The sequence below is a fragment of the Hemicordylus capensis genome, chromosome 2 (genome assembly GCF_027244095.1).
Source record: "Hemicordylus capensis ecotype Gifberg chromosome 2, rHemCap1.1.pri, whole genome shotgun sequence".
In the NCBI taxonomy this organism is placed as follows: Eukaryota; Metazoa; Chordata; class Lepidosauria; order Squamata; family Cordylidae; genus Hemicordylus; species Hemicordylus capensis.
The window spans coordinates 288,251,071-288,264,319 of record NC_069658.1 but is presented as its reverse complement, the minus strand read 5'-3'; the positions used below and the strand labels follow the sequence as shown (position 1 = coordinate 288,264,319).

The 13,249-nt window shown below is 42.5% G+C and overlaps 1 protein-coding gene across 11 annotated transcripts in view; it reads right to left on the bottom strand.

Moving 5' to 3' along the window:
* LOC128343611 (contactin-4) overlaps positions 1-13,249 on the bottom strand; it is a 920,791-nt gene that overhangs the window by 31,157 nt on the left and 876,385 nt on the right. For all 11 annotated transcript variants that reach the window (XM_053292988.1, XM_053292986.1, XM_053292991.1 and 8 more), the window contains one exon: positions 4,238-4,396. In XM_053292988.1, the coding sequence (XP_053148963.1) occupies positions 4,238-4,396 (159 nt within the window). The remainder of the gene's footprint in view (positions 1-4,237; positions 4,397-13,249) is intronic.

Sequence of the window (13,249 nt, the reverse complement as noted above, 5' to 3'; positions counted from 1 at the left end):
ACACTGTGCACAATTTTTATAGCCCTATCATGTCTTCCAGTCACCTTTCTAGCTAAATAAAAAAGCCTGAATACTTTAGCCTTTCCTTACAAGGTACAGTAAGTGCTTCCGCCTCCAATTATGTTGGCTGCACTTTTCAGCACCTTTCCCAGCACTACAATATCTTTTTAGAGATACAGCAACTAGAACAGTATGCCATGTTTCAAATGCAGTAGCTGCACCATAGATTTACACAAAGGTTTTGGGACAGCAGCATTTTTTATTTATAGCCCCTTTCCTAATAATTCCCCTCTGCCATTTTAAAAAAAATCTTAGCCACTTCCCATCAGTTTTGTCCATAACAGTCCAACAATTCTCTGATTATTCCAACTTCAATGCCTTCCTTCCTTTCACCATTACTCAGCTGCTCTCAACGGTTTGCATCTATTCTGTCTGCTCTCTCTAGCGTTCAAGATAAGAAGAATTTTGGAAATTTCATAGTATGGCGAAATCCCCTACAGGGTCAAACAACTTGGGCATTGGGTGAAGGTTGAGGGCCACCAAAAAGCCCATGATGTGTCTTGGTGGAGAAAAGATGGTGGCTGCCAGAAAGCACTTTAAGCCATTGCTGCTACTGCTAAGATCAGCCTCCCTGAAATCCTTGTGGGAAGTTGCCTTAGTGTCTGTGCTGACAGCTTGGGGCAGGGCCAGACTGGGGGCACTGAGAGGGTGGTGGAATGTATGTGGGGAGGGCGCTAGGTTTTGAGCAGAATAGGTAAAGGGTGGGAGTATTCACTGCTGCCGAGTGCGGCGGGGCGCAGGGGCACTCCGCTGATGGGGTGCACCGGAAATATGCTCTATTGCCCTGTGGGCCAGTCCGAGCCTGTCTTCTTCTTCTTCTACTCCTTCTTATTTATTTATTTAATTCGATTTCTATACCGCCCTTCCAAAAATGGCTCAGGGCGGTTTACAGAGAAATAATATATAAATAAGATGGCTCCCTGTCCCCAAAGGGCTCACAATCTAAAAAGAAACATAAGATAGACACCAGCAACAGTCACTGAAGGTACTGTGCTGGGGTGGATAGGGCCAATTACTCTACCCCTGCTAAATAAAGAGAATCACCACATTAAAAGGTGCCTCTTTGCCAAGTTAGCTTGGGGAATTCTTGGGCAGAGCTGCTGGTTGCCACCGTCTTCGGATGCAATGCCCTGTGCCTCATTACATCCAGTGATAGAATAGTAGGGGCAAGGACACTGCATTCAAGGAAAAGAAATGGTGGCCATCAGCACAGTGGCTCTGCTCTCCCTGCTGCCATTAAGGGGGCCCACAAAGGCACTTGGCCAAGGACAAATGAACCTTATGCCAACACAACTATTTTGCACCAATAAGTATAGACCATACCACTCAAATGTGAAGCACACAGATTCTGTGGCAGCTGTAAGATACAAGACCAGCGTTGGCATTTGTGAGAGAGAGCTCTGTATTACATGGTGATATTTTATTTTACTTCTATTAAAAAAAAAATTACTGTTTACAAACTGAATGCATCAGCACCTCTAAAATACCTTAACACTTCCTGCCTCGTATGAAAGGGCATTGCTACACTATTTAAAATGAACAACTGCATGGGCTCCCATCTTTTGCTGCTGTTTGCAAAGAGGGTGTGTAGGATGAGTGCTCCAACTCTGGCTATGTGCAGGAGGAGAAGTACTCAGGCAGCAAGGAAATAAACACAAAACAAGAAAAAAAAAGCAAGGAAAGGTTCTCGAAGTGGCAAGGCAAATTTATGGGAAAGGAGGAGGGAGAGTGACATTTTTCAACTTCCTAGCCTTTTAAAAAGCTGTTCTTATCAGTTACCTTTGTATGCCTACTCCGAATGTTTTAAAGCAGCAGCAACCCTGAGAAGTAATCTAGGTTGAGGGATAGTTCCGTTTCATTTAGAAAAAAGGCAGTTAAGGTGGAACGTGATAGAGATTAATAAAATCACACAGGGAATGGAAAAAGTGAATTGAAGTTTTTCTCCTCATTTTTTCCATCAATTTATTTTTCTCTCTGTGAAGCTGGACTCATCCAGTGAAACTGATGGGCAGGAAATTCAGGACAGACAAAAAGAAGTACTCCTTCACCATTAATTCGTGGAGTTTGCTGCCACAGGATGTGGGGATGGCCACTAGCTTAGATGGCTTTACAAGAGACAGTCATAGAGGACAAGCCTATCAATGGCTACTACTCATGAGATCAAAACAATGATTTGTGTACTTTTGCACTGTTATTTCTATCGAGATTTGAAACTGGATTTGATTTAACCATTATTAGTGAAATTCCCAGGACATTTGGATGATTTTTCTATTAAGTTTCTTTTAGAGGATAGAGATTCCTATGTCACTTATAAAGTAGCTAAATTTTGTTTTTTTAGCATCAAGGGTATACTTGTCTAATATACTTGTCTAGTCAATATGAGTAACAATGATATAATCAACTATATATCAACCATCGTCAGTGATGTATGTATGATTTGTTTAAATGCTTTTGTTGTTTTGTCTTGTTGGTCACTGACGGTAATAAAGATTCACTTGACTTGGCTACTAGTCATGATAGCTATATTGCTGTCTCCAGGTTCAGAGGTAAAAAGCTTCTGAATGCCAGTTGTAGGGGTGCAGTGGTGGGGAGGGCTACTAGGTTTTTCTGTTTTTAGGCTTCCCAGAGGCATCTTCACAAAGGGTATCCCCAGGTTCAGAAACCACTGTGGAAAGCAAGTGGTCTGATCCAACAGGATTCTTATGGTCTTATGACAGTGGTGTACCAGTGGCTTCACAGCTAGCCAGAGATTTGAGCCTGGTTTTCCTACAGCCCAGTTCAACACTCTAGGCCCTACCTCACACTGGCTCTTAAATTCTGGATCTCAAATGTGGCATATTATTTATTATTGATAGATAGATTGATTGTATTTCTGTATTGCCTGATATAAAAATCTTCAGGCAGTGTACAAATTAAAACACAAAACAATATAAAACAGTTAAAATTCACAAAACAGATACAATCTCAATAAATAAAATCACATTAAAATTTAAAATTAGCAAGTGCACAACTACTGAGGACATGCAGTGGTTTTTAATATTGAGTTAATAACACCTCGCTGCTTTCTATGCCTACTGCACTGTGCATAATTGCTATTGTGACCTACTTCCATTGGGAATGATGGGAGTAGGTCACCTCAGTGATTAAGCACAGCTTAGGAGGTATGTAGTATACCCCACCTCTGCAAGCAGTGAGTAAGGCTTTTGGCTGGCTTGGACACAGCACATGTGCGTCCCTCTTTGATGGGTGGTGCACCGTGCTGAATGTAAGCCACTGTCTGCAGATGTTTGTAAGTTTTGCACAACCACATTCCATACAACAATTACATAATAGCAACTGAAGAACTATCTGGGGAAGAACTGATGTATCCAAGTATAAAGTGTAGCAGAATTAGTAGTGCTTATTGCCACAGTGCTTGATTCCCTGGTGTGGTATATGAACTTCATCTTCAGTCCAAGGACAGCATCATGACTCCTAAGCTTCTTCTCTAAATCAGATTGTAATCTGAGCCAAATAAGTGCTCATCCTCCTCTTCTCACCCAAACTTGCAACCTGTGCTCTCCCATCAACCCCTTCTTCCCACTGGCCACATTCTCAAGTCATGCAGAACCATGGGTCCAATGGACCCGCAGTTCGGCTCCCCCGTCCCCACTCTCCTGTCTGCATTCGGGCGATAGGCAAAGCGTCCTCTCTGAAGTCAGTGAGACTGCAGAGAGGAAGAGGAACTGGCTGTGCTGGCTTCCTTCTTGCTTGAAGGACAGCCCACACAGCCAATCACAGAGGGAGAAAGGGAGGAGCTTTCTACCTCAACTACAGTCTGGCCGAATGCAGCCTCCAGTGCTGCATATGGATGGAATGGAGGCTCCATGTACCCTTGGTTTTAAGCAGTGAAACTCACTACAAACCAAGGGTTCAAACTGGAGTCTTCTGATTGCAACCTTGGGTCACGCAATGGATGGGACTGGAGTTTCACGTATTTGGACGTAACGGTGAGGAAACTGCAAGTGCCTGAAACACTGGTCCTCTGTTACATAATATGGTCTTTATCTGACTGCTGCAGAAGTGATGACAGGCACTATCAGGTCTCCACATACTCACTTTACATGACTGCAGTTTTGGTTGCAGAAGGAACGTCCAGACCTGCCTCCTTCCTCCCTTCCATGATGCATCTACTTACCTGTATTGACTGCTTGCCATCCCACTGAAAATGGGGTCCGTGCTTGAATAACATATGTTGTAATTGGGCTGTGATTATCTGCTCCTGTCCTCCAAGATACCTGAGCTGTGGTGTCCGTGATTTCATCAATTGTCACAGCTTCAGGTGGACCTGGTGGACCTATTATAAAACACATACAAAACAAAAAAATATGTTTCAGCTTCCATAAATTAAATGTACCCAGAATATAACATTCTGCAGAAATAGCCCACATTTAAGATTCAGAAGTAGAAAGACTTTACCTTTCATTTTTAATCGACTAAGTTCAGCTCAAAGTATAAGCCAACTTTTAAAATGCAGGGACATCACATAAAATGGATTGAATGCTGAAATCAGTGGGTTACTTTAAAGGCTATATTTTGGATTTGGAACACTTGTGGTTACCTACACCAAGACTGAATTTTCATCATATGAATTTCTTTTTCTAGATGCAGGCAGGCACAGATCATCAAACATTAACTACAGTAGCTAAAGTCACATTTTCCATTTTAGTTCATGAAATGCTTTCACACATGGAACTTGCTCCTGGAAACTCACTTTTATCTTCTAGATTGTGAGCTACTTCTGACTACTTGCAGTTTCAAAAAAGCCTTTAGGAAAATTCACAGAAAATGACCTAAAATGTACATTTTGTACTGTTGAGACCACATGCATCTATATGAGATGTGTGGGAAAGTCTTGGATTTTTATCAAAGCAGTAGGAGGCCTTCTTCAAAATTAATACCACACTTTCTATTAACTGTAAACTTACAGCCAAGTTAGAAGGTACTATGAATAATGAAAAAGGTTTTCTGTGGCTATGATAAAATTATTAGAAGTTATCCCCATCCCCAATCATTCTGGTTGGCTGCTACATTTCCAATTAAATTGCATACGGGTGTCAATTGTATTAATATAAGGTCATATAGTAACATAGCCATATAGTAACATAGCCATATAGTAAATAGCATTGTTATTGCCTTTTGTTATTGTAGGAGGCTAACCCTAAATAGAGGGCATGGGTATACTTGCCATTGGGCACTTGGGGTGCTCCTAGTCCACAGCCTGCTGAGGTCAATAAGGCATAGCAATAGTTAGTAATGCCTAATGCTAGATTTGTCTTGCGGAAAAGGATATTACCTTTTCTCTCAGATCTGGAACTGACCCTTCTTGAAAATCTTTATTATAATGTGCTTTATGTGAGGCTGCCCTTGAACTGGGGCTGAAGCTAATGTAAGCACAGCAGCCCACCTTCTGACAGGATGACTGTATGACATGCACTATGCTAGAATGTACCCAGATTTCCTATGGGGCCCTTCAAGGTTATTCCTTTCACCCCAAAAGTGCTAACTGACATTGCCAATAGAAAGTCCTTGACTATATTCTGAATGGATCAAATTTTAACAGAGGTTTAGGTCTCTGATTTTCACTAATTTATCCTTCCCATGGTGCCCTCTGATCTACATCTCATGCATTTCCAGAAGATGTCCCAATCATACAGTGGCATTTTAGGGATGATTGAAGATGCAGTAGGAAGGAGAAAATGGGAGAGCTGTATTTGGCGAGCATAAATCTGGTTGCAATTGTTAGGATCCAAACCAGTAGGATCCAAACCATGTTTGGATCCTAATGTTTAATTGTTAGGATCCAAACCATGTTTGGATCCTGATAATGATCCTTAATGTTTATCATTTAGTTGCTTATTGAATTCCTACTTTCCCTATCTGCTGCTTCCTCATCCACCCCCCCCCCACAAATGCTGCTATCTGAATTCTTTTGAAATATCCATTTGGAGCCTCAAAGATAGATGGGGTTAAACTTTTTTTTTAAAGGTTCATCAATGCCTCTATTATTCTTAATTTGTTTTAAACCACAGGTTGTAAAGGCAGGAAACTTGGCATTAAAATATTAAATATAGGTTGACAACATAGCTTAAAATAAATTTTGACAAGGCAGTCACACCATGTAGAGCTTCAGATCAGAGACTGGGCCGGTTCAGACATAACACGGAACTGTGGGTCCAACAGAACCAGGAGAGTGGGGGAGGGGAAGCATGGAACCGTGGGTCCATTTGACCCACGGTTCCACTCTCCTGCTCTCCTGGCTATGTTCGGACATGAGGGAGAGTTTCCTCTCTGCAGTCAGCAAGACTGCAGAGAGGCAGGTGAGCCAGCTGTTTGGGTTTCTTTCTTTCCTGAAGGCCAGCCCATACAGCCAATCAGTCTAGAGTGAGGGAGGAGCTTCCGCCTTCAACTTTGGTTCCATAGGGCCCAAACTGCGGTGCCAGCATTCAGATGTAACGCTGGCACAGCAGAAATGGAGTTTGTGGCGGCAAAACTCCACTCTGACTGAAGGTTCAGAGTGGAGTTTAGTGAGGAAAACCGTGGGTTGCTTTCCCCCACAAACTCCATTTCCCTGAATTCAGACATTCGGGTTAGGAAACTGGAGGTGAAGAAAACTCCAGTTTCCTGTTATGTCTGAACTGGGCCAGTGTCTGTAACAACAAACTGCATACAGTTTTACAAACTTCTCTCTGATGTTTCTGGCTGTCACTGGAAAGACAGTCATTTTATAAGTCACATACTTGTCTTGGTTGTCGATAAAATACTATTTTGGCAATGGCACCCTTAAATAGTCTTCTAGCTAGCAGGTTAGTAAATAAAAGTTTGAATCAGCCATAGCAGAACATTATCTATTCTAATGTAGTTTCAGGGGGAGTTCAATGAGATGTTACTGAAAGAGTTTTAAATGAAAGCTTTTGTAAGCTGTTAGTATGCTATTAGTCCGAGGTGCCTAATCTTTCCCTAGAATAGTTCTATCTACTCACCATTAGGTAGCTGCAATTTTTAAAATGTATTGTGATAGGGAACACTAACATCTCATACCATGCTGCCTTTGAAATGGCTGCTTTAAGAAGACTGACCAGCTGTGAAAGTGAAGGCCTTAAATATTCTTGCTGGAGGGAAATGGGCAACACAGTATAATATTTTTTAGCATCGATTCCATAATGTGCTGGGGAGTAAGATTATGTTGGAAAATGCCAGTTTATGCTTGAAAAATGACTTAATTGAGCCTGTGGTTGCTAGGCAAGCTCTGTCTTGTTTTATTGAATAATTTGAATCACAATGCTAGATGGTTAGGAGAAAAACATAGTTGACTAGAGTGGTAACCACTGCATCAGAAACGTTTCACAGAACATGCAACACTTCAGTCCTAAAGATATGCAGCTGAAAGGAAGTATTGTAGATTTCTAGTAATGAGTAAACTCCCACAGGGTTGATTCAAAAAATGCCCAACTAAAGTGAGCTGATTTGGATTTGGTTTTTAAGCATGGATCCAATCCAGATCAGTTGGTCCTGTTTCTTTCCCCACTTCTCTTTCCTGTGAGTCACAAGTCAGTATGTTAAGGGACTACTGCTTAAAGGGGACAGCTAGGAAAGAAATAAGATATTCAGTGGATTTCCATTGAATGAGCCACAAATTATCTATCTATCTACTGTATCTATCTATTATATTTCTATACTGCCTGACATGTGCATTGCTAAAAATAAAATAAGCTAAACAACAAATATAAAAACAGGATAAAATGATTAAAACAATTATTATATAAAGCAATTAAAATTGATTAAAAACCTGAGAAAACAGGTGCATCTTAAGAGTCTTTTTAAAAACACCAGAAACCAGAGAGACTCTAGTTTTAACAGGGAGTACACTCCAGAGCCCCGGGACAGCCACAGAGAAGGACCAAATAGCCACCAAACGAGCTGGTGGTTGCTGTAACAGGACCTCCCAAGATAATCTTAACAGGCGGGAGGGTTTATGACAAAAGGAGGTGCTATCCTAAATACCCTGGACCCAAGCCATTGAGGGCTTCTTCGATTATATGCTTTCATCCTTAAGTTAAAGTTTTGCTAGAACTTGAATTGCACATGATACTTGCATATCCAAAAGCAATGAGCTTTCTTCAACGATCCATTGCTGCTCCACTGGTATTCTGGACCATGAATTCATAGACTTCGGGGCCCGAGGCATAGCTAGGAAAAATAACGCCTAGGGCAAGCACTGAAATTGCGCCCCCTGTCCAAACATCTGACAGCCATCTTTCAGATAACTTTACCATAATAACAGCTCAAAAATACAAGTCAAGCTTGTTAATCTTTTAATATTTCAAAAACTATTTAGCAGTGGACGTAGCCAGAACAAAAAATGCTGGAAAACTACAAATTTTAGTATGCTGGGGCTCATGAAATACCCAAAAACTATGCAGAGGTATACTTGGAAAACTAAACAGAAGTGCCTGTCTAATTCTCTACTATGCATTGTAGCATCACTATTACATAAGTTTTAAAAAATAAATGGAGAATTTTACTTTTCCCAGATACTCTGAAAATAATTAAAGGATATGCAGAGTAAACTGTGTCACTTCTTGGAATATATTCTAGTCTTTCAGAAAGACAGTTGAAATGAGAGAAAGAGAGCAAGAAACTCCCAGTGGGCCTTAATACTAAGGATTTCACACTGATTCAAAGACAAATTCACCATTAATAGCCATATTATGAAGACATCACATTTAACTCACTTATCACAAGAAGCAAAGTAAGAGCAAATCCTAGCTCCTAGATACAATCCTCAGAGGCGTAACTAGGGAAAACGGCGCCCGGGGCAAGCACTGAAATGGCGCCCCCCCGCGCCCCCACCGCCACCCCCCCAACATACTACATTATACTTAGGTTTTTCCTCACAAGCACCCGCCGCCACCGCCAAGCCAGGCCACTGACTGGCCGCCAGGTGCCAGCAAAGCAATGGGGGGGGGGGCGCAGGCGGCGCAGAAGGGACCGCTCGTGGGGAAGGGGGCACTGATGCGCTCCCTTGACTGCTGCAGCGCTGCTGCACTGAGCAGAAAACATTTGTATTAACAAAAAATTTAAAAATTTTTTTAAAAATTGGTCATGGCGGCGCCCCCCACGTGACCAGAAAAGATGGCGCCCGGGGCACGTGCCCCCCCTGCCCCCCCTATAGTTACACCTCTGACAATCCTAGCTCATATGTTTCAGCTCAGTATTCACAAGCCCTGATTCTCTGTACATAGTGCCAAACTAAATGTGTACAGTGACTTATATTATATTAAATTAATTTTTTAACCTGTAGCCCCTTCAGCCCCCTGCTGGCCTCTAAAGGCCTTGGGGGTGGGTCTGCCAAGGTCCCCCCCTGCTGGCCTCTAGGGCCTCACAGGGACCATTTGAGCATGTGCGGTGGCCATTTTTTATTTTTAAATGGCCGTTGAAAACAAAATGGCCACCGTGCATGCTCAAATGGCCTCTGCATGTCCTGGCATGGCCTGGGCAGGCCATTTGAGCATGCGCGGTGGCCGTTTTGTTTTCAGCAGCCATTTTTTAGATTTTTTTAAATTTTAGAAAATGGCGCCCCCCTTCAAGTGGCACGTGCCCTGCCTGCCCTACCCTAGATATGCCCCTGTTCGGGGCACAGATTACTGTTGGTACCACATGCACCAAAATGAGCCCCAACACATTGGTATCTTACCTTTAATGGTCCTATCAAACTTTAATCAAGGTATGATCAATTAAAAAAACTAAAGGCACAGTGTCTACCTTTAGGTTGGGAGTGGTGGATGTCATTGACTGTCATAGTGGGCAGCATCCAAGGTTAAGCTGTTCTAAATTTCTGCTTGTGCAAGAAGGTGCAATGTTTGTTGATCTCCCGTTCCCTGCCTGTGCCCCCTGAGAATATGTTCGTAAGGGTTGAGAGAGACGCTCAAGAGCAGATTTGTTGTGTGTATGTGTATGTGGTTTCACACGAAGCTGCAGAGGGACAGGGCTCGGGATCAGAGAAAATATCTTCTGTTCCGAGAAGACTTAATTTGGATACTGCCCAGAGTGTTTAAAAGCTGCTTAAAGGCACTTACTTGTGACTCTATTACTGGAATCCAAAAGAATGGCTGGTTTAGTGTGATGCAACAAAAAGACTTTATTTGGGAGTGCGATTTTCAAGCAAAAACTCAGTTCATCTAATGCAGAAATTATTGTACCTTTACAGTATCACAAGCATTTTTGTCTTTATCAGCAGTATGGTATTTTGCAGTCAAATGTGATGGTGCACTGGAGAGGGAATCTCAGTTACACTGACTAATGAGTTTTCTCCTCAAGTCAAGTTCTTAACAAATTCTTTGTAAACCGCCTTGGGATGCCTTATGAAAGGTGGTATAAAAATTGAACAATAAATAAATAACAGATTGTGTTTGGCTGAGCAGCTATGTGCCTTTCTATCACCAGCTATCAGCAGCAGCAGGTGAGGAGAAAGATTGAGTATTGTTGTCTCCTCTCCAGCAGATGGTGCAATGTGCTAGGAAAATGCCTTTTAAAAAAGGAAAAGAAAAGAAAGGGCATTCAAAATGCAGGAATAAAGTCATTAACCGTATTAGCTAGCTCCTTGCAATATATTTTCTTCTAACAGACTCCTAGTAGAATTTAAGATTATGCCCTGCAAAATGATGCATACACTTTCAGTTAAGAACTTCAAGTATTACAGATTTTAAATATTTAGCAGCCTAATTTATTGGTATTTAAACTGCTCATTGGGCCTCGTCCTCATTAAATGGAGTGTACATATAGTGCAGCAACCATATATCTTATTCCCATGAGGGAGCAGCTGATAAACCACTGCTGTCTTCATAAATGGACAATGATCAGGTTCTCTTTCTGCCACCACCCCCTCCGTTACCGGCTACTTATTTTCTGTGTTACAAGAAGTAAAGAATACAATGATGTCGAAAACACAGAATGCATTGAAGGAAAAACTGAGGAAACTTGAAACCCAGATGCTCTTCCCAGAGTGGCTCCATCCCCTGAGGGGAATATCTTACACTGCTCACACATCAAGTCTCCCATTCATATTCAACCAGGGTGGATGCTGCTTAGCTAAGGGGACAAGTCATGCTTGCTACCACAAAAGCAGCTCGCCTCTCCTCATGATTGGTCATGCCAGAATCCAGACATATACTCAATGGGGTCCCTCTGCTAGACCCAGACAGTACCATCCAGAGTCTTCCTAGTGGCAACTTGGGCATGATGGTGGGGTGGGGGCATGAGTAGTAAAATGTCTATGGAAAAACATAATTCCAGGTCAGCTCTTTCTGAGAGACACAAAAAGACCTGGCAGTTTGGAACCACAGCTTGCTAACAGGATTGCAAAAAGGAATAAGGAAGTTTTGCATGATAATTGGTGACGAGTTTGTGGGTGGCTCTGTTTTGTTGTGGGAAATTGGTGGTGTGTTTTATGTGAGGCTTTTGTGTGAGACTGGAAGACAGAAATATAGGAAGCGTTATGCTGAGTCAGACCACTGCTCCATCTAGCTCAGTATTGTCTACACTGACTGGCAGCAGTTTTTCCAAGGTTACAGGCAGGAGCCTCTCCCAGCCCTATCTGGAGAAGCCAGGGAGGGAACTTGGAACCTTCTGCATGCAAGGATGCAGGTGCTCTTCCCAGAGTGGCCCCCATCCCCTAAAGGAAATATCTTATAATGCTCACATGTAGCAGCTACTCACACACGTTTACAAACCAGGCTAAGGGAGCTCAGCCCCATTTTTCACGTGCATGTGAACTGCTGAGATCAGCTTGATCCCTGCTGGGATCAGCACAAGAGCAGCAAACCTGCCTAAGGAGCCATCCTTTAAAACTTGGAAAGAGGGTGCATTATTGGCGCTCCGGGGGGGGGGGGCGGCACGGGGTGACGCATTTCCAGCCCCTCGGCCCTTGGAGCTGCCAGCAGCAGCTGGTGCTCGTCTGGGCAGGCGATCCACCCACCTAGGGACAGCAGAACAATACTACCTCTGCTAGGAGGTAAGTGCTTTCGGGTTTCCTCCGCGCAAACTGGGTAGTCCTTTCTCACTGGTCGTGAGAAAGGGCTCATAGTCTCCCCTTCAAAAGCAAAGCAGGGTAGACGCTGCTTAGCAAAGAGGACAATTCATGCTTTATATCACAAGCCCGGCTCTTCTCACAGATTGTGCTATTTTCTGGCTATCTGAGTTTCAGTTCTGCCTATGGAAGTGAGTGGAGCTTTTCGGCTGTGGAACAACATTTCACATCAGCTCTTTCTAAGATGCACACAGGGAGGCCTGGGAGCTTGCAACCAGGATTACGAACAGGAATAAAAGTTTTGCACTGAAGTTTAGCAAGGAAGTGTGCAGGTGAGGAAGACCTAGTGCTCAGGAGCTCCAAACAATACGAACAGTGAGAGAAGTGCCATGGTGACCTGCAGGGAATATGCCATGTTTGTTTTCCTACCTGAAGAGAATATGAACTGCACCTTCTTCAGATGCAGGCTAGTAGTAACTTTCTACTATTCTATACATCTTAAAGGAAAATGCATCAAAAGAAAAATGCAGAAGTTTGCTGTACTAAGAAAATAAAAAAATAGTCTATTCAATTACTGATCAGGAGGGGAAAGTAAAACACCAAATATTTAAATAGAAGGCTTTTAAAATCAAAGGGTGAAACTAAATAGTAGGGCTGTGAAATATTGGATCCAGAATTCCAGAAATGGTATGATAACAGCCATTCCGGAGGGTATTGGAGATAATCCATACGCAAAATAGGAAATGCTATTTGGGACCGAAATTATCCGATATGGGTTCGGGGAATTCTGGAGCATTTTCAGAAAGGAACTGGTATTCCGGAGCTCCAAATGGCAGTAGAAATACAAAACAGAGTCTGCATTATTTTCCCTGATCGTGTCGTGGGGGGAGCCATCTCTGCCACCCACCTACCTGCCTGCCTGCCTGCCTATGCATTTATTTCTTAATTTATCTGATTGTTTTACTTACACATTAAAAAATAAAGTGGTGGATCCTCAGATGTTATATCACTACCCCTGAGATTCTCAGATGTTATATCACTTGCCCTGCAATTCTTGGTTGTTACATCATTTTTCTTCATGATTCCCTGATGTGATTACAATTTCCAGGTTACTTAATTAAA